Source organism: Musa acuminata, unplaced genomic scaffold (assembly GCF_036884655.1).
Source record: "Musa acuminata AAA Group cultivar baxijiao unplaced genomic scaffold, Cavendish_Baxijiao_AAA HiC_scaffold_1139, whole genome shotgun sequence".
In the NCBI taxonomy this organism is placed as follows: domain Eukaryota; kingdom Viridiplantae; phylum Streptophyta; class Magnoliopsida; order Zingiberales; family Musaceae; genus Musa; species Musa acuminata.
In genome coordinates this window covers 2,872,212-2,895,232 of record NW_027021351.1, presented here as the reverse complement: position 1 = coordinate 2,895,232, position 23,021 = coordinate 2,872,212, and the positions used below count along the sequence as shown (strand labels likewise).

General features: G+C 36.7%; 1 protein-coding gene across 6 annotated transcripts in view; it reads right to left on the bottom strand.

The window, feature by feature from the left end:
* LOC135671512 (uncharacterized) overlaps positions 1-22,657 on the bottom strand; it is a 31,625-nt gene extending 8,968 nt beyond the window's left edge. The window contains exons 1-9 of one of the 6 annotated variants that reach the window (XM_065179690.1): positions 22,124-22,657; positions 18,358-18,775; positions 17,826-18,161; positions 15,471-16,116; positions 15,177-15,363; positions 10,886-11,243; positions 10,138-10,275; positions 2,767-3,121; positions 161-386 (exon numbers count right to left, since the gene is read on the bottom strand). In XM_065179690.1, the coding sequence (XP_065035762.1) occupies positions 161-386; positions 2,767-3,121; positions 10,138-10,275; positions 10,886-11,243; positions 15,177-15,363; positions 15,471-16,116; positions 17,826-18,161; positions 18,358-18,775; positions 22,124-22,641 (3,182 nt within the window). In that variant the 5' untranslated portion in view covers positions 22,642-22,657. Of the gene's footprint in view, positions 1-160; positions 387-2,766; positions 3,122-10,137; positions 10,276-10,885; positions 11,244-15,176; positions 15,364-15,470; positions 16,117-17,825; positions 18,162-18,357; positions 18,823-22,123 lie in introns of all 6 variants that reach the window. The other 5 variants (XM_065179693.1, XM_065179695.1, XM_065179691.1 and 2 more) reach the window with 5 other exon arrangements.
* Between the last annotated feature and the right edge of the window lie 364 nt (positions 22,658-23,021).

Here is a 23,021-nt window from a genome sequence, read left to right as displayed (position 1 = left end):
AACTGAGTCAAAAATTTCAACTCAAATGTTGATAGATATACAATTCAAGGACAAATGATAAAATATTCAACTGTTCAAAAGAAAACATCATTACTGCACTGTTCAGTTAAATTCAAACAAAAGATCAAGAAACTATAGGTTGTTTGAGATGAAGCCTTACCTTTGACAGCATTCATCAAATAAATGTCGCACTTTGCTTGACACACTATAATGGTAGTTCACTTGTAACATGGCTCTAAATGATTTTGGATTATAAGGATATATTTGATACCCTTGTAATGTGGTTTTCCATATCCTTGAGAACTTGAACTGTTTTAGATGTCTCTCAAGCACCTTAATGTAATAGACCCACAAGGATTCAAGTTGCAGGCTCTGACTTCTTCGCTCTGAAAAAGATTCAGTTCAGATTATCTAAAAATAAAAGATGGAACGATCTGCATACCTAAAAAATTCTCCCTAATCCTAAGATACTGCAGAACTGAATTCCCAACAAGTCACAACTGTAAAATCTTAAATGTAGTCATACCCAAAACTAACCCATCTATAGCAATAGAAAGTAGAACTAACCAAATTAAAGTGCAAATCCTATGTATTGATTTTTTAAGAGAATGGATGCTATGATAAACACTTCGTATGTGAAAGCTCCATGAAAAATTGCTAGCTTTTCGTTCTAGTTCTCTGAGTTACATTTTACATGCATGTTAGGAATTTAAATATCTTTCAAAACTAGTACCAAACACTATTTATTGGTTCAACTAGGTACCCACAATAAACATACAACTTAGTAACATTCAATAAATTGTTGTTTTATTTTCTTCAATGATATCAGGTATCATGCTAGTCTAACAGGTTATCAGAACTATTAAATGAATATTTAAAACCTTTATGTTAAGAATTGCAGTTTCAGTTATTGGACCATGCTGGTTCATGGCCAAACCGGTATGAGCCCAATCCGTTTCAGCATACTGACACATGATACATTAACCCTGTTCATTTCGGCATCCTGACACACAATACGAACATACCATGATATCATTCGGGGAGGGAGAGAAGAGGACAAAAAGAGGAGAGGAAGGAAGACGAGGAAGAATGAAGATGAAGAAGAGAAGGATGAGGAGGAAGAAGAGGTTGAAGGAAGCAGAAGAAGAAGAGGAGGCAAAGGAGGAGTATGGATGGCGGATTAAGATCTTGCATGGTTGGCAGATTAAGATCTTGCAAGAAGGGGAGATGAAGGAAGACAAGGAAGAATGAAGAGGAAGAAGAAGGATGAGGAGGAAGAAGAGGATGTAGGATGAGGAAAAAGAACAGGAGACAGCGGAGGAAGAGATGGCATATAAGTGGCGGATTAAGATCTCACAAGCATAAGGAGTCACAACCCAAACCCTGAGTCAAAGGAAAAATGAATACTATATATAAATAGAACAGGACCGGAGTGCCCAGTTTGTGCTGGTCCGTGTACCTGTCGGTGATCGGACTATATTCAGCCGAACCATAACTTGATGCAATTTAAGATTCATCACGACCTTCTTGAACTCAGACCATTACTATAAAGTAACGCACATTTAATTAGAGAACTCAGGATAAATAAAAATGGAATAAAAACATAAACTAAGATGTAGTTATCATTCAGAAATGTCTAAATAATTACAAATAAACTGTGGCTAATTCTAATTAGTGTAACTACTCATGGTAGCTGGAAAATTAAAAAAACCAAAAATGTTAAAAAAGAAGAGGAGAAGAAAAACAACAAACGAGCACCCATAAGAGAGGAAGTAAACAAATAAAACAAAAAGAAAAAAAATCTGAATAATGATAAAGACAAACAACATACGAGCACCCATAGAGAGGAAGTAAATGAATAAACCAAAAAAAAACAAAGCTGAATAATGACAAAGATAAACAACACACGAGCACCCATAAGATAAAAAAGAATCAAAGTTGAATAATGACAAAGACAAACAGAATATGCAGAGACCTTATAATCACACCTTTCACCTGATTACCTTCTCCTCTATACTAGTTGATCATGTTTCCTTTCTCAAACTGAAGAGACCTCAACTTATTTAGCAAATAAATAAGATCAAAGAAATAAATGAAATGAACCTCACTTAATAGTAGACCGTGTTAGTGAAAAAATATATATACATGCTAAGGAGCATGGACACCTTCAAAAGGCTCACAAGGTGCAACTAAAGCTCACCTCAGGAAGGTTGAGCTTCAAGCAAAGCTAAGCTCATGCAGAGTCTCAATGAGCCTTGCAATATTTGTTGTATTTTCCATGCATGGTACAACGTAACATTGCTCCCTTGCAACTTCACGAAAACAGCCTCTCTATATGTAAACTTACGGCTGTGTACATTGACCCTACCTGGATCTCTTATTAGTGGTAGACTTATGCATTTTTATTTGTAGGATTTGCCATTATCTTGAGTTCTTGACAATGGATTTTAATACAAGTTGAGACAAAAAAGAAAATAGCCTACCAGCAAAAAGGGTACATAATCAAAAGAGCACAGTAATATAATGCTCTATAAATCCAAAAATTGGTCCATCTATTTGCAATACTTATTTTCATTTGTCAATTTTGTTCCTTTGGACAAGCATTGGAATAAGTAAATATAGCATTTTATTTGACATCAAGTTAGCATGACATTAAAAGAAAATTATGTCATAACAAGTACCCAGGCATACTAGATGAAGTACCATTAGTTGAAAGAGAGAGATGAACTCGAATAAAGGAACAGAGGAGAAGAGCAGATGAATGACCTGGAAGTACCATTGAGAAGGCTTCCTCTATAACTTGAATACCAGTACAATAATCATTGGTTAATGTCTCAAACAAACAAGCTGCACAGACAAAAGCAATAGAATGTTCCCCTATAGAACCACGAGCCCACAAATTTCGCAAGCTCCTAATTTGTTCTTTGAATCCTTGACGTGCTCTCAGGATCTGCAGAGGCGATGGTTGACAATTAAAAGGAGTATACTTCACATTCCCTCCCAAGCAAGACAAAATGTGAATTGCACGCTGCGAGAACTCAGTGTTGCTGCTAGAAGTGGATAGTGCTATTTCCATATCAGCATACCATAAGTATAGAAGTGGAACATTTTCACGAAGATCCTGATACATTGGTTTCAATCACAAAATATTAGAGAAACAGACATTGAGTTTGTCAAAAGTTCAGTTAGCTGCACAGCCTTAGTAATAAGTTATATGGTGATAATTGCATCTTTACCAAAAACCATTTTTTGAGCTCCAAGAAACTAGAAAAGCAAAATATCTTTTTCAATATATTAGCAATTAATGCCTCCCAAGATAGATATAGACAACTTCAAACAGACTTGCACAAAATAAGTGAGTATAAGCAATAGAAAGTTATTGACAAACTAAAATCTCCTGCAATTATTTAACAGTTAAACATGAGGCTAGATTTGAAAAGGCATTGTATTTCTGCAGATGCCCCCAAAACAAGAAGTCTTGATTACAATCACCAACCAGATAATTATGGTCAAAATATTTGCATAGCATATGCTATCCCTGATACACATCTATAGTGGGCAGACATCAAAAGATAGAAGCATTTTATAATAGTGGTACTAGCCAATTATAGATTATATATAAGTCAAATAATGAACTTGCTATATGGTCCAGGAAAGGAAAAAGGGTTACAGGGTTACCCCATTTTTATTGTATATGATATATTCCTAATTCAATTGAACCTTAATATGGAATACTATCAAACTGCATTCTGGATAGGAATGACCTATCGCCACGAGTTTTCTTCAAATCGAGTCCTTGCTAAAAATAAGCAAGAGTACTTTGGAGGAAATTAGATAAAATTCCCCCACATAAACGACATCACCACCTAGTTCTCTTGCAAGTGTCCCGTCTCCTCAAACATGAAAGGTAGAACCTAAATGACAAAATAAAGAATATATATATATATATATCAAGGTTTTAATTTCGATGTGTACCGCTCGATACAAGCGGTATGTACTGGTCTAAGAGCCTCTTGGCACGCAGACCGCCCACTAACGGGCGGTACCAAAATTTTGACCCCATATCAGGCGATATGGGGCTATTTCGGGTGGTAATGGTTCGACCTGTACTGGGTGGTACCTATCGATTTCGACCATTACCGACTTATATCAATTTTCAAACGATCAATTTAACCGTTGGAGGAATCCTAAAGGGTTTTTAAACCCTTTCCTCCACCCTCTTTCAATTCATTTCACTCTCATACTCTCTTAAACTCTCTCAAACTCATTTTCACTCACAATCTCTCTCTTATTCTCACATTTTCACTCTCCTAAACTCAACAAAACAACAATTCATGGATTGGATCAATTTAGGAGGCTAATTTAGAAGAATTAAGAACTTTTTAACCAAGCGATATGTATTCTCTTTCTAGATTTTTATTGATTTATGAGATGATTAAGCCTATTCTCTGTGATGTATGACTTAATAGGTCAAATGCTTATATTTCATGTATTTTAAGGATTGGATCATATGTTTGTGATGGTATAATAGGTTTTAATAAATTTTTTTAATGCAGCGATCAGTGATTTTAATGTTGATTTATTAATCAAAATTTGATCGATATTGGATCAATTCAATGTCCTTAATATCTATTAAGGTGTTTGACATGTTTATAGTGTTCCCAAGATTAAAGACATCAGCGACTACATTGTGAGATTAGAAGAGGAACATCTAGATGCCATCAACATGAAGGAATTCATGTGATCCAGTTGGTAAAAGCACTACTACTCCCAACTCCAACAAAACAAACCCTGAACCTACCAAGCAAAGTTTCATCAAAGATTGAACCGAGAGAGGAAATGGGAATGGATTGACGAATACAGATGCACTTCTAATCACCATCATCCTGAGAAAGAACCTACACAAAATCTTCCTATGTGGTTGGTCATGATATGGGGATAGACACACCATATAGACAATGCTCTTGGGCTTTAGGTATCCACACCACAGCCTCATCATGTAGATAACACATTTGTGTTGTCATTACCAGCTGCAAATTCAGGCAAATACTAGGAATTCATCAACCTCTCCTGCAGAGCACCACCAGAAGTGGTCCAACCCATGCTCCAATGCTCATGGCTATTTATGAACTTCAATGATATCAATAAATGCCCGTGCTCTCCTACAATGACTAGCACCGCCAAATTCTTTGAGATGTCAACAGCCCCAGTATGGCTTCTACAAGTATACTACAGTGCCTAATGTCAGACAATAGGCTTTTGAACCGGCTTCGCAACAAGTGATATAGAATTTCCAATAATAACAATAGAATAATTGGTCAAATTATCAAGGCACTGCATCACAACATATGCTGCAACAACATCTCAGCATTCCTTACACGAAAGAAAATTCATTTTTCAACCAACAAGCTTCCTTAAACCAAGTAGCTCCTCAATTGCACTGATACAACCAGAAAAGCAAAGTGATGCTAGCAGTTTTAGCCCTGGAATATCAGGCATACCAATAGAAGTGGTATCTCATATTGGAAACTCACTTGACTACAAATTTTTGAGGGCGGTGATGAAACCAAGCCTTCAAGGACGACGAAATACATGGTGAATCATTACATGCTACAACAATAGAGATCAATGGATTATTATCACCAAGAACTGAAAAGGTAATCAATATACTTCCCTAACTCTCTAATCAAAATTTAAATGTCATGCTCATAGGTCAATTGAGGAAGTAATTACATACTGAAATACTCAAAGCCCAGTAAATTGTTTGCATCAGCCAATGAGAACCTATTAGCTGAGGATCAACTTTCTTACCTAAAGCAGCCACAAGCATGGACACAAATTGTTTGAAACCGAAAAAAAAAAAGTCACCCATGACTCCACTGATTGCATCAGTCAGTGGCACCACCACCACCACTCCAAGATTTAGAAATCTCATTCTGTACTATCCAGACAAGTACATTCTCTCACCACCATGCAATTTACTGCCTGCTTGAAAAGCTTCCCCATCAGTGCACAGAGACTAGATAACAGACCAACATACATTTCATTTAAACTGATCTTGAGAAACGAATCGGTTTGTAGAAAAGAGCCATTAAAATTTTTTGATCAATCCAGGTTACTGATGACTGATGAACTAACTAGATGCATCAATATGCCCATCAGCTTCCAAGGTGAGAAATACCTAGTCAATCTACTGCACTGATCTCAAGGAAGCTGAAACTACTATTGGTATGAAATAGTTCAACAAAGTGGCACTAACTTGATTTGACACTTCGACACAATGATAATCAAGTTTACACGATAGTTGAGAAGTTGAAGTAAGAACAAGCAGCCCTATTACAAAGTTCTAGATGTTGGACTTCCAAACTATCTTATGCTTTGGTTCGGCAATATCAATGCTCCACGACAAAGTAGATCTGAAAGGTGGTAACTTGTGATGAAGCACCACAAGCAAGAATTCATTCCCCTTCTTTGTGGACTAGAGGGAACCAGTCATCCACCCTGGAAACAAGGCAGATCATAAAGGTGGGAACTTGTGATGAAGCGCCACAAGCAAGGACTCGTACCCCTCCTAAGTGGACTAGGGGGACCCAGCCATCCCTCGTGACTATATCAGTGTCTCCCGTCCAAGCTACAACCTTCAAAATGCATCCATATCCTCCCAATAAATGCCTCAACTCAATTTGAGTCCCTGTATCCAAGCTACTTTGATGGAGGTGTCTCTAACTGCAGTCAAACACGGGTCAAACTGATTCTATAGCCATCCCATGGTTGGCTTATATAAATTGAGTAGCATACTTTTGGATTTATTTAACCAGCCATCCCCCCTTTCACCCCATCTCCCTCTCAAACACTCCCTTCTTTCTAACATTCGTTCTATTCCTAAACTATCCCAAAAGTCACCTAAATCTCTCTAATTTCCTTCTAAAACAATTAAGGGAGGTTGATTCTCACAAAAAAAGATTCAATCTCAAGATCTGGTCCAATTTCTCTTCAAATCAAGGTATGTAATTAGGTTAGGACAAATGTTCGTTCTTCCATATTAGGTTAGATCTCTTATATGTAGACTCAATCTTGGGTCTTTTTGTACTAAACTTATCACCAGATTATTATTGATTAAAACTATATTCATGATGACCAAGCCTTTATCCTCATGGATCTGGACTAAATCTAAATGGATCTAGCCTTGATCCTTGAATATTTAGCTTAAATCTATCTTAACCTAGGGTTGAACCATTTGGATCTAGCCTGGAACTATGCAGAATCTAGTCTTGATCATCAACCACCTAGCTTAAATTCTAGATCCATTTAAATCTAGTTTAAATCTCCATTTTAATCTAGATCCATTATTGGCACTAAGATTTTAAATCTTTATCCAATATCAATACGGAGCCTTAGTCGAACTCGCACAATGCTAAGACCATGTTATGTCAAGTGTTCATCCAGTTTGATATCAGTTGAGTTAGGCAGTTTTAATTTCAGATCACATTCAAACCTAGGAGAAATCAGAGAGGTGGAGGTGAAGAGAGAAGGAGATAACTCTTTCTTTGTCCCAACATGCTAACAAACAATACACTGATGCGTACAATCCTACCAAGAAGAGAGAGGGGACTGAGGAGAAGACAGAAGCAGAGGAGATGCAGGAGGAGAAGACAAGATAGAGAGGAGGAAGCAGCGATTTAAAAAGCGCTATGCATTAAAAGGCGTTAAGGTCCCAAAATGCTTGAGGCACTAGGCGCTCGCCCAGGCACTCGCCGGAGCAAAACGAGGCACTAAAATATAAAAAAAAATATTATATAATTAATAAATATAATTATTTAAATAACAATATGATATTAAATTAAGAAAATCTTAAGTATAAAGTCATAATATCACATTAACAAAAGTCTCAAAATTCAAAACAATAAATAAAGTTAGTAGTATTAAAATCGAAATAATATATTATTAATCTAATAAATAAAACATATTGTTAACAGTATACTATTAGTATACTGTTAGTGTTAACAGTATACTGAGTCGAGTGTGAGAAGAGTGTGAGAAGAGAAGAAACCGAGGCTGCTAACTAAGAGCAGCGACAATGGTGAGCAACAATAGTGGCAATAGCGAGCAGCGATAGAGGCAATAGCGAGCAACGACAGTGGCAGTGACAACGGAGAGTAGCGACAGCGACAACAGAGAGAGGCAAAGTGGAGAGCAGCGACAGCGGAGAGTAGCGACATCATAAAGAAAATGTCAATGACGAGAGTCAGGTTAGGGTTGGGGAAGTCACGAGGGGCAATGGAGAGAGGCTAATATCAGTACTTTAGTTGGTTCGATTGAACCAACTAATGCAAATGCGATCGAACTAGACCTAACATGCTGGTTCGGTTGCCTTAACCCGAGTGCTCGCCCAAAGTGCCCGACGTCTGGGCTCGGTGAGCGCACAAGCGACGCCTCTTTGAAGCGTGTCGCTCCGCCTAGATAGTAAACGAGGCGCTCGGGCCTCACCTTGCCTCGCCCGAGCACTTAGGCGAGTGCCCGAGCACCTTTTGAAATCACTGGGAGGAAGAAGAGAAAAAAGGAAGAGGAGACATGGGAGGTAGAGGAGAGGAGGAAGAGAAATGCTAGGAGCTTGGACAAACCGATGGTGATGGGCAAAAGGTAGGCACTGGGCGAGTACACACTTTGATATGAAGCATAAGCGGGTACACGCTTCAAACCCTAGCATTCTTGTTTCATAAAAAAAATCAATTCAACAATGAAAATAAAGGCTTCACATGTTAACATACACTAATTTTAAGGAGACAGATAAACGTTGATGCCATCCTCTCCGAGTAATGTAAATTCATCATGGGGTTGAACCACTTCTTCCAAACAAGCAGAATAGGGTTTGATAAAACAGCGTCGTCAAAAGAAAATATTTAGGACAATAGAGATTTTGGGGCTTCAGGTCTTATGCAATGGTAGAATTTAAGTAATATAAGTGGGAGACAGGAAAATATTTAGGACAATAGAGATTTTGGGGCTTCAGGTCTTATACAATGGTAGAATTAAAGTAATACAAGTGGAAGACAGGAAAAGAAAATTATGAAATAGAAAATGTTTTTGCAACTATTCCAAATCCTCCAACCTTGTACCGGGAGAAGGTTGTGGCTTCACCCCACTCACATTGTGGGAAAACTTTATATAACTCATTCACTGAGTTGCTGATGATTTAGTTACACTCTCTCACTCCCTCTTTTTATATCCCTAAGCATAAATAAAGAAAGAAAACAAACAAAACAAACAAATAATATAATTACAAAATTACATAAAGCAAATCAATCATTTATTGTTTCTTTTTATTGAAAAAGATCATTTTAAAATTTGTTTCGAAAAATAATCTTCCTTGCTGTGAGATATTTGATTGATAAACCCTTTCCTTTGTAGACTCTTTAATTATTATGGGACTTCCTCTTGGGGGTAAATCTTCAATAGGATTTAGAAACTTCAATGAAACCTAAATATTGATTTCTTTCATTCTTTTTTATTGTCTTCCTTTTTTATTGGACTTGAAGTTCTAAACAATCTAAGAAACAAAAATAGAAACATAGGAGTTGTTGTCATACAGAAATTTATATTTTCTTTCAAAAAACCCTCTAAAAGACCCCCCTAAAGTACTAAATTAGTCCAAATGAAAGAAAAAACAACTAGACTAAAATAAAAAAAAAGTTCAATTAAACTTGAATATACGTTCATCGCCAACCCAAGGGGATTCGAGTGGCATTTCATTTTCCATTCTTAATGAAGACCCTAAAGGTGTCTTAGTTTCCATAACCATGGTTATAAGTCTATGTAGGCTATTGAGTGCTAACAAGATCGGACTAAATCTAGAGTAAGTGCCAAGCAAATCCACCTTGGATTAATGTGTTCATCACTAGGTAAGCATAAAAAGCAAAGTTAAACATCAGCACCTACATCACTAAAAGATGGATAAATGAAACAATAAAATAAGCATGAAGCTTGGCACTTAACTTAAAATCATGGCCAACAAAATGTATAGGGCACAAATAAAAAATGCCTAATTATATGACATGAGTTAAGATTTACACATGATTCCAGAAATGATGTATAACAGATATACTGAAAAATTAAGTCTATAGAAAAAATCTAGTTTACCAAGTAAATGAACATTTGAGTAATTACCACAGGCAGTGCATCAGTAGACAATAATGCCATGTCAAATATCTTCCTTGCCATGTCAATGTTCCCATAGGTGGCTTCATTTTGTGCATACACACCACAAAGTAGTAAATCCTTTTTCACAAGAAATAAAATATTGAAGTTAAGAGCATAACCAGAGAAAATCTATAAATATTCGTCAAACAGCAAGCTCGAATCCGAAAATCATATTTAACTGTTCAGACTTCAGAGATTGACAATATCCCCAAAATGGAGTACAAGAAGAATTTGGAGTTGAGACTATGAAAAGAAAGTATAATTGCAATAGTTCCAATTTGGGTTGATGTTGAATAGGTCAACATCATCACACAGACAACCTTTACTGTAGCATGGAACTCACCTTAAAAGCTAGCAGAGGTAAACCTAAGACACATGTTGGCTCTGGAAGAAGTAACAATTACTACATACGCAAATCAATTTTGTAAAATAAATAAATAAAATCAGTTGGCTTTAAATCAAAATATTCTGGAACAAGAATGGTTCATCAAAAATGAGGAAAAAAGATAATGTACAAACAAAACAGATATCTGTCTCCAATAAATACAGTATAAAATGAATTAGAATCATAAATGCCTGAAAATACACATACATTCTTCAAAGAAACATATACTCTACTTATCAAAAAAAAAGAAACATATACTCTAGTAAATGAAAAGATATATAAATGTAAAGAATTTAAGAGTACCTGCCGATCTTTCTTTAACAAGCTTTTGGCCAATGCTCGAGATGGATTAATTGAGCAACTAGAAGACTTCATTTCAGACACAAACAAACATTCGGCAAAAAGCAGGGCTTCTTCTAACATGTGATTTCGTGGAAAAATATCAAGAAAAAGTAATATCGCATTTCGAAGGAACTTCATGGTACTAGTTCCCAATGAGATACTTGCATGGCTTAAAAGAGGTTCCAACACAAAATGGCTTTGAGGATCTTGTCTCTTGTTTACCAGTTGGAAAACAGTCCTTAGGTCATCTAAAATAATATTTGGCACTGTCTCTAAGCTGAGAACCTTTTCAATCCAACTTGACTTATTTGTACTTACCCTGAATAAAAAGGGACAGTTAACAAAAGGTAGAAAAGCATGTCCATTGAAACAAATGCTATGACAGAGAATAAACAATTAGGAAAAAAGGGAAAAAAACTTGTAAAAACAAGAGATAATACATTCTTGTAATTGCTTTCGATTAGAACACACAAAAGGGCACAAGAAAATTTTTCCAGATGTAAAAGCAATGGGAAACAGTATTGAGCACAGAACAAATATTATAATATAGCAACATTCAAATGAGCAGTAGCTTAATCAAAAGGAAACAAAAGTAATACATAATTCATTATTGTATATCCTTTTATTATTCTAACGCTGGAGAAAATGGAAAAAAAAAAAAAAGAACTTTTCAGAGAGTAGATATAAAGGAGCCCTCAAATATGACCGTGCAATAATACATGGTACTACTACTACACCATTAGGAACTTAATTTTCCATATGATACCATGCAATATAACCTCAATTAAAGAGTATACACTGTAAAAAACCAAGGGAAAAAATAAAAAAGGAACCATTTTCTCAATGATGTTGTATTAAGGTGTACCTCGACTACTAATACTGGTGAAGGCAAAAGAACTAAGAAAAGAGCATTATATTAAGACACACTAATGAGAAAGCATAGCAGGATAAAGAAACAAGGTTTAGAGCAATGAAGAGGAGAGGTAGCAGGGGAAAAAACTAAAAAGTATCCTGTCTTTAAAATCAACATAAAACAATGAAAATAGCACATGTTACAAGGCTTCAAACATCTTTCGCCATCTTTTGCAGACCTCATCACCCTTCCCCTTTTTTTTTTTTCGATAACATAAACTTCATACAACCCTCAACCTAATAGGTAAGCCATTACACACCAAGGTTTGTCGTGCCACAGTATACTGCCAAATATAGGTGGTACATACTAATCCGATAGGCAACCAGTTTATAGACCACCCTATATCGAGCAGTCCAGTTAAATTAATAAAATAATTAAAGAAATGGTGGGGCCCATGTTCAAATCAACATAAAAAAGAAAAAAAAAGAGATTAGGGCTTGCGAATGCGAGCCCTCTTCTCGCGTAAGGTGATACCACCTCGTCGCTGCCGCTTCACCTCTGCTACTTCGTCGTCACGTAAGGGGCCACTGCCTCACCATCGTTACTTTGCCCTTGCCATCACTGCTACTTCGCTTCCCCACTGCTACAGCTATTGCTTCGCCATCGCATATGATGGCGTTGCCTCGCTATCGTTGTTCTTTTCCTCCTCTTCTTTCTTCTTCCTTCTTCCTCCACTTCTTCCTCTTCGTCCCTCTTCCTTCCTCCTTCCTCCTATGTTCCTCTACTGCTCCTTCCACTTCTCTTTCTTTTTCTTCATCGCCGAGCCACCAACACGCACCAATGTATCATGTGTCGATACACTAGTACAGATCGATACATACTGTTCCAACAATTTGCCGAAATGAGTCTGGTACTCGAAAGGCAAACCCTATTACCCGAAAAGGTTTGCAATACTGAATGATACCGCCCGTATCAGGCGGTACATACCGGTCCGCTTGCTACCGAGCAATACCGTCGATTGGGGCTTATCGACGCTGTTTTTGCTCCGCTATCGTCCTAAATCGGACGGTGACCGAGGGAGAAGGGAAAAGAAGACGAAGAAGGGGAAGAAAGATAAGGGAGAAGAAGAGTTCCTGGAGATCGACGCCACTCTCCTCATTGGCAACTTCTCATCCGTGCGCAGGAAGAAGGATCATCGACGCCACGGGGTGAAGAGAGGCGACGCCTCGACGAAAACCTTATATATATATATATATATATATATATATATATATATATATGTGTGTGTGTGTGTGTGTGTGTGTGTGTGTGTGTGTAGAGAGAGAGAGAGAGAGAGAGAGAGAGATTGGCTCAAATAGATACAGAAGAGTAGAGAGATAGAGCCAATTAAATATCATATAGTATTCAAGGCAAAACATTCATATTGAACTTTAGATAGTTTTCCCTCTAGATCTATTTCTCACATTTATAAAGAACTTATCTGCGAGGCCCACAAAGCAATGTAAGGCATCTATCATCTTTATTCTTAGTTCATCACATCTTTTAATATATTGATTTGGTAAATAACTTCAGTCACACAGGATAAGTCACCAAGAACCTAATTGGCTAGAGATGTATAAAATCTTCATATTAGATGTACATCTAAACTCAATAAAAACCAGCAAGTATACAACTAGAAACCAGACATACAGGACAGTGATTCCGTTCCAAATTCCAGCACTCCTAGTCTAACTAGAAACCAGACATACAGGACAATTGTGATTTGAATCAATCATAATATAATCCAATTGGGTACAATTCTGGTACACTAATTTTTAATTTTTCCAATTTTTTTATTGAATTACATAAGCACCTCTGGAATGGACAATTTAATTTATTTTATTTACTTTCATTGTGGTATAAATTTAAATTTCATGTTGAGACTGTGCATTTTAAATTAACTCCTGGTTCAATTGTTCTTTAATGATCTTAATTGTGAACAATTTCATGGACGCACAATCTAACTTACCTAAACTGGGGTTTTACAAACAACTTCAGGCCTAACAATGATTCCATCACATGGCCTATTCAAATTCACATCTATCTATAATTTAAGTATCAATTTCTATTGAAATTCAAGCCTAATTCCTGAATTTGTTTCTAATTCTCTGAATTGACCAAACTTTATGATATGGAATCATTAGTTATATTAGTTGACATGTTACTTACCTTGTGTAGCAATATCAATTACATGTGTAGCCTACATGGCCAGATTGGTTATACTTGGTGATTTAGTATATTAGATTTTGTTTAGCTGTACATGTACTTTGCATATTACATTTGCAAAGGACATACAGTTTTTGAGCATCATGTAACAAGCCCTCACATTTAAGTCCAACCAATATATGGTCCTACATGTCTATTCCATATATAGTTCTTCAGCCGAATACTCCTTTCATAGGCTACCTAAGATATAAACTAGAACTGCTTTATAATAACCAAAAGCACCAAATGTTCAATTACAAATATTCAGCTAAAATTTATTGCTCCAGCCTCCAATAATTAGTGACGGCAGACTATACGGATGTTATAACTGGAAGCTCAAAGCCCAGTGGCCATATAATTCAGTTAGAAAAGAGCTTGAATCTACTAAAGGAAGCTTATTTTTGGACTTATAAACCAACATAAATTGATAAAAACATGCTCAAGGAAACTATGGTTGATCCAATTTTAAATTGTTAATTAATGAGAGAGGTCCAAATAAAAAAGTACTCTTGAACTCTGATTACACAATCCCCCTTGTTTTTCATGGCATATGGCAATTATTCTCTTATCCCACTGCACATACTGTAACCAGGTTTTCCTCTTAATCTTCCTTTTTTTCTCCCTATTTCTCATGCTCACTCTTTCCCTTTTCTATCTCACCCATGCTGACCTCACATTTTCATGATTCACAAAACATGTGAACTGTGGATGATCGTGTTTCATTTTGACACTCTAATATCATCTAAGGTATCCAATATACATAAAAGATATGTATGGTAAACTGTAAATGAAGAACAGCATTTGGCCATCTCCCATTTACATGACATCTTCTGGTGGTATATAAATAAATAAATAAATATATATATATATCAAAGTCTGCTTATGGCTCATATGCTATCTGTTATCTACGTTGAAAACCATCTACCATGAAATGCAAAATAGTGGTCAAGATCAAAAGGAGAAGAATTTAAAAACTTTAGTATCCAAGAACTAAGAACAATGTCATTCAGTAACAAGAAACTAGAAAGAAAATGATTCTTTGTGTAAAATCAATATTTTAAACTTTAAGTAGATGCTTGATGTCAAAGAATAACATAATTCTTGATCATGGTTTAATTGATAATAACAAAAGACATTATCACGTGTGCAACTAACCATTGAGAAACCTTGCCTCCAAAGAAATCAACAAATTGAAACACCAACGATAGATGTGCCTCTTTTGAGGACAATGAGAATAGATAGTCACTGACATCTTCAAACAAGATAACTCTTGAAAGCTGTTCATTGTGATCATCATCTAAATTATCATCAGAATGAAGGGATACAGACTTTCCAATTTCACCTATTCATATAAATAAGGATCATTAGTTATGGAAGTACATAAAAGACAGACTTATAGAACTATTTAGCAGGTAAAACCATCCATCACAAAAGGAGAAAAAGGTCGACCATACAAACCAGAGTCCTCGTGAATAGGCATCCATTGTTCGCTATCCCTTAATAACTCCTCCTTTGACCATTTATTCCAAGTTTCTGTGTCTTTAACCTCACTGTTCGGCTCAGAATCTATGTCAATCCCAAGCTTTTTCAGCAAAGCTTCAATGTCATCTACTGGAGGAATTTCTTCAGTGTCAAGGTTCTCTTTAGATTCAAGGTTCTGTTCAGTATTTTCATTATCAATGGGAAGATCCACTGATACTTCTGGATCTTTGCTTGGGACATTCTTTTTTGATGAAAGTTCAAACCAACCACTCCAGCCTCCAACCTCAGTCTCAGCAGTGCTATCCTCTGATGTAGTATTTTGCCTATTCTGCTCATCTTTTTCCAGCCAGGATGACCAACCAAGTGCACCATCTTCCCCAACTCTGGCAACACCACTTTTCCAAAAGTGATCAAAGAGCCTTTGCTTACTATGTGAGCTGAGAGTTAAGGAAGGACAGAACAAACTGTACTCAAGTTCAGCCTGAAATAAACCAGTTGCTAATTCTTGGTAACCTGCTTGCCACTCGAACCTACAATAGCTGACAAATATATCAACCAGGCCAAGTTCTAGTTGAACTAGAGAAGAATCACCTGATTGCAAACTTGCAAATTCCTGTATCAGAAGGAACATAATAGACCAAGGTTAATAAGCTTGAATAAAAAGTAAGAGAAGAGAAAAGATCCCTTGACTTTCTAATTAAGAATATAACAACAAGAAAATCATTTTCCCAACTCATTATCTGCTTCAATCATGAATTTGTAGAAGAAAAAGAAGAGGGCATTACAGGGGGAAAGTTACTTTCTGAACCCCAAAGGTACACTTTTTCAACACCAAAGCACAGCAAGTACTTCTTGGAGTCCATTGTATCATTTTGAGGTTCTAGAACCACAAATCTCAACAATTTCTTTTATACTACAGGTATCTTGCTTGGATTGGCCGATAGAAAATTGTCAAAGTTTCTTTTGCTTTCTAAGCCATCAAGTCATCTCCATTCCAAAAGCACCACTTGCCTTATCCACCATACACCACCTCTAATGTGCACTCTACAAATTCTGCATGTAACAACCAAGGTTTAAAATTCAGTCCAGTGCTAACACATGGTACCAGTACAGATTAATGTACAGACACTCTGGTGCTAACACCGATCTGTACAAACTAGCATGGTACTAGTACGGATTAATGTACTGACACTCGATATGGGTTGGTGTTGTATGAACTATGAACCACAGAGAGAAAGAAGATGTGTGGAATTGGAGAAGGATGCCGAGAAAGAGGACTGGCCATGGATGAGGACTGCATGAGGAGAAGGCAGAGATAGAAGAGATCTAACGGCAGAAGGAGGTGGTGACCACGATGAGCAAAAGAGAGAACTACAACAAGGCTAAGTGGAGGAAGAGGTGGTAGGGTGCAGCGAAGAGGTGAGAGGTGAGAGAGAGTGTGAGAAATAGAGTGTGACCGCTATCACAACTGCTGAAAGATTAAAAAAAGTTTATTAGTACTGTCTACATCTAGGTAGGCCTGGTTAAAACTGGACGGTACACCCATCACCCAGTATGTACCAAAACTGAGCGAAAACCAATGGTATGTATACCGATACATGGTTGAAATAGTAAAATACCCATCCATACCAACCCATGCCAACCACATATGACTAGGACAATTAAGGCTTTTTGCAGTTCTGCATGTGTTCCTGGCCTTATTTTCACAGAAAGCTCTAGGAAAACATAGTATTATAATCAAGACAAATTACTATACAATATTGTTGTTCCCATATATTAATGCAAACACTAAACTTATAAGTCCAAGAATAGTTACACATGTAGGTGGCTACACAAATACTTTATCCTCATTACAGGACTGTCCACAAAGGAAGAAACAAATGCAAAGACCCTGGTGGCCTTAAAAAATTTTCAAGGTTCCATTCATGGTGCAACATACATGTTCTTGAAAGGCCCTGAACATGTTATGGATATGGCACTAAGAATGAAACCAGGGTTAAACATTACGAATTTGACATTTAAGTAAAATTAAGTGTCACTAAGAATGATAGAGAGGCTAAACAATGTGGATTTGAAGTTTAGATAAGGTTAGGTATAAATTAAATGTAGTTAAGAGATCTATCAGGCCTTATAGGTCACAACACCAAAGCCATAAACAACAAGGATATACAAAAAGGAAGGAATGCTGTAAGTTCTCCCCAACATAAGCTGAAGGAGAATAATAATTATATTTAATCAATCTATAATCCAAGCATTATGATAAAAGAAAATGATATATGTAAAAGTAAATAGGCAGTGTTATAAAAAAAGAAAACATAGAACCTGCCTACGCTGCTTGTCGCAAGCTGAGGATAATGCTTGGATTGCATGAGCATAGGTTCTTCTTATTTTAGAAACCTTGAACCTAGAAAAGTCTCCTTGGCAGACAAGTAGAAACTCTTTCCACAACTTGCAACTCTCAGAATGCTGGATGAGTATTCTCTCCCATTTTTCAATGGAAGTATCAATGCTATCCCTGCCTTGATAAGACTTCAGGAGACAGAGTAAGAGCTCCTCACTATTTGGATTAAGCTCCACTGCCTTCTCCAAAATACTAATTTTCTTTTCAAGCATCTGCATTCGTGCTGCTTTTTGTGGTTGTGTGCTTGCAATCTTATCCTGATCATTGACATAAAATAGATTTTTTTCAACCAAGTACTTCGTGAACTCAAGATTGATATTAAGAGAAGGAAAACTGTAAATGTTAAATGATAGGATGTTTAACTTAGTTCATGCTGTAAGGATTAACTGTTCAAAATCATAAGATAGAATCTCAACACCAACTTTAATCTAAAACAAAAAGGTAGGTGAATACCTGAAACTCAGCAAAGTCTAGCCAAACTTTCTCATCATAAGGACAATCCCTGGACATTTTGTTGAAGTCTCTTGTCCTTTGAATCACTTCATCTTCCCAAGACTCCTCAAGCTCTTCATTTTTTGATGGAACATTTTCAGAGGAAGAATGTGAATCTAACAGCGGCACAAAATCCCCAGGAATCATTGAAGACATGGCTCTATTAACAAATTTAGTATTCTTAAAAGCCCTATTACGTTCTAACATAGTAAATTTTGCAGAATAATAACGGCCTCCTGATTTCAGCTTGTGGTCTAGTACATCATGATCTCCCTCAGTATCCATGTTTAAAGCTGAAGTTCTCCAGCGATATAATGCCCAGAAATTGGTCTGAGATGAATCACCATAATCCTGAATCTTGTAACGAGCAATGTCCATCCTACAAACCAAAAGGCCAATATATCTCAAGTGTTTCCTTCAGGAGCTCTACAACCCACAACATGAATTAAAACAATTATTAAATTCCAAATATGAAACAAAGAATGTTTCTCAAAACCAACAAAATGGCTACAGATAAAGCATTGATGCAGTAGTCAGATAAATAATTTAAGTAACTTTTCATGTTATCTCATAATTGAATAATATTCATACTAATCCAAGAACCAACCAACTTCTTTCTAAACGGAACATATCTAGCCATAGACCACAGAGACATGCATCAATTCACAATAATGAGAATGCAACCACATTCAATGTGAGTTTGAACAAGATGTACAAAAAAGAGCATGAGAAAAAGGGGAAGGGAAAAAGAAGTAACAAAATGAAGAAGAACATTAGGAAAAGAAACATTTTCTGCAATAAATTATTAGACCAGTTCGGAGCAAATGAATCAACAATTGAACCACTGATCCAGAATAACATTTGAACACAGATTGAAGTTTTCTTTGAAATCATGGTTCTCCATATCTAAAATGTAGCACCCAATACATATCAATCCGTTTGGTTACTGGCAGGCAGACTGCTCTAACCGAGTGGTCCACTTCTGAAACAGGGCTGATCACATGGTTCTTTTTTCTTTTTAATTTAACAGCTTTATTTATTTTTTAAACCCCATAATCATCCATCCACAACCCCCCACCCTTGTTCTTGCAGAGGCTGCAGCATTTGTCGCTTGCGGTATCGCCTGTCATCCCTGGCCCACATCCACTGCCTCAGGGCCCTGCCAACCACCACTGCCCCCATGTAATATTCATCCTCCTCCTCCTCCTCCAACTCCTTTGCCTCCTCTGCGTCTCTTTTTCTCCACCACTTCCTTCCAGCCTGTCCTCCTTTCTCCTTGAACCATGGTGCACCCCGATGTAGCATATGTTGGTACATTGAAATGGACCAGACCTCTAATGATATGGCCATTGATCTGGAATGGGCTCGGTACCGAAAACTGAAAAAGACTGGATTGAAACAAACTATGGCATCAAGGGACCTTGACATCAAGGGGAAACACCATAAGTGTGGACAGATCCCAAAATCATTGGACCAAATCAGATTGGAACCAGAAAACTAACTGTAATTTGTTTTCCAAAATGGTAGTGAGATAAGTGGCAGAGAATGTGATAAAGGCTTTAGGAATTTCATGGAATCATCCTAAATATGAATTTAAGTACTCTGAACTACTATTCTAAAAATGATAGTGAGACCTAAAAAGACTAATAGAAACTATAAATAAAAATTCAGATACTCTAAACTTAACTAAATATATGGCATTTTACAGATCTCAATGATAGTAAAAGATCCATGTAACCAATCTCAAATAATTGAGATTTACGGTTTTGTTGTTGTTGCATATTAAATATGAATTTATCTAGATCCACAAATTTGTTGAAAATCTTACTCAAGGATTTTAAGTTGGTTGGACCTTTATTTTGGACCAGAATATCAACCCATATTTCCTAATATCACCAGAAAAATAATAAAAAATTCAAAACTGAAAAATGATCTATATGGTCTAGTACTAACTCTTGGTTAGACCAGTAAATACTAATTAGTACAAATATATTGTCAGATATTTGTTTTCTGGATCTTAATGACATATTGACTGATGTTTGACCACTTCTTAGCTTGACATGTTATAAACCAGATGGGCTTATAATGCAACACTAGAACAGATGGTCTTATATGTTAGCTATTATGCTTGTTTCCTTTTCTCCTACAATCACTTATTCACCCCATCACAATGATAAAGAGCAGAGTTTCTAAAGAGATGACCTATCACAAAACTTGCACCAGTAGCTCTTCTGGAACAAAAAAAAATTAAAATTATAATGCAGTGAAACTTCATGACAAATAAGTAGCAATGATGGGAAAACGCAAAGCAAGCTAGTGACAGATGTCCTGAGGAGGACATTAGCAGTTAAAATTGCACAATTATGGTCATTTGCTTCAAAATTATTAAGGTATAAGGACCAAAACTTGAATTTAATCAGTATGCAACAGTGCCTAGTATAAGGACCCGAAAGAAGATTTCTGTATCACATATTTTACAAAGTATCTCCTCCTATAATAGCAAATATTCCTGCTAGTAATATTAATTAAGCCTATGTAACTATTACTAGTTAATGTAGGACGAGTAGCAACAGATTTCTTCTGATGATAGAGAGAAAAAAAGAGATAATAACTGAAACATAATAGAAAAAAACTTAGATAACTATTAGACTCGCTCTGGCTCAAGGAGCGAACTCCTAGAATGAAGGTATCATACCTCCACACATCTCGCATGTGGACAATGGAATAATTCTATCGAAAAAACAAATGTGGCCTCACACCACTCGCACATTAGATAGGAAGAACTCAATTTACTGACCAACTTCTGATTGATGCATTATAATGTCCTAGCCCCTTTTTATAGGTTCAACCGTTCAAGTACAAGAATAAAAAGGAAATTAGAGAAATAAAAAATTATAATCGCATCAAATAAAATATACGATCTATTGTTTCCTACAAAAAAAGATAATATTCTTGACTTGATTTGAAGGATAATCTTTTTTTTTTAATGATATTATTGATTGATAGACTTTCATCTTTATAGAGATGAATCTTTAATATCTTCAATCAATAACGAACTTTATTTCTTCCACTCTTTTCTGCATTTGTTTTCTTTTTCTTTGTCTTGAATAGATGTTGTCATGTGACAACTTACGGAAAATATCTCTAAACAAAATAAGATTTATTCAAATAACATATAAACTGAATTGCTCCATCATCACAAACGTAACTAATCCTTCACCATTGTACTTTACATACATTGTCTAACTTACAATAGTAAAAAATTATAACACACAACGACAGACCAGAGTAACAACGAAGATCACAGCACAAAATAGAAACCTAGTATGACCTCCAAATAAGCATGGATAAGAACAATTAGGTACACTTTTAATAATGACTTCATCGAACTAAAATAATGGTTCCACCATTGGTCTTTCACAGGGAACATGAGAACCCAAAATATACATGACGAAAGTTAGAGCTACAGAAGTCTTCAGCATACCAAGAACCACGTGAGAGATTCTAAAAACATTACACTATATCACTATAAAATGAAAGCCCCAATCATCTCCACTAAATTTCAAGTTTACTGATACACGACAATTAGGCTTAACGGTGACCAGCGTATGTTGCGGAAAAAGAATTGCCTCAGAAACAGCAACCACTAAATAATATTAGCCAAACGAGGAAAAATTTCAGCAACATTCACAAGAAAAACGCGAAGCTTTATGGGGAGTACACGAACCTGTAAAGGCATCCAAACGCCAAATTGTCCCTATCCCCATGAGCGTCGAAATAGTATTCCTTTGCCGGCTGGGTATCGGACCCCGCCCAAGCTCGAACCTCCGACTTCCTCGAAGCGCCATCATCCAATCTCTCCTTCTCCCTCTTCCTCTTTCTCCTCCTCCTTTCCTTGCCCTTCGAGCGACGCTCGTCCTTAGATGAAGATTCCGAGGGCGACGACGGCACGAGATCATAGGACCGTTGAGGACGCCATGCTGGCGTGGGATCTCCAGCCGCGGCAGCGCCAGAGGCCTCAACGTCCGAGTCGGGGCTCGCCGGCTCCTCCCAGTGAGGCCGGTCGCTTCCCCTTCCCGGAAGGGACGAGACGTCGAAGCTAAAGCTGGCGTTGGAAAGCCACTGGGGAGCACTGGAGGGGAACGAATCGGGAAGAGAAATGTTTGATGAGAGGGGGAAGAGGGAGGGTTTTAGGGCGTTTGATTCCGGCCTTTCTTCTTCACCGCCTGATCTCTCCGCCTCCATCGCGTTTGAGACGGAACGCGAGGACGAGCCACTTATAGGTAAGACCCCGACCAACTCACGGGCACCGCTTAAGCCGGTCACGCCTTGGCTCTCCACCGTTGAACATGGTTTTGATCCCTCATCATCGACCGTCCAAGTGAACCAATATATTTATGTAGGCCAATTTATGTAATAATTAAAATATTAATATATTATCAATTATATATTAAAAAATTTAACTTACAAATTAATAATAATAATAATAATAATAATATAATCATATCATTTTCTTTGTTGGATTGTTGGCATTCTCAGTTTGTTTGAGAGGATCATTGAAAGTAGATAATAAAGAAAAGTTCAGCCTAATGCTATATTTCTGTCTTATTTGAATAATAAAATAT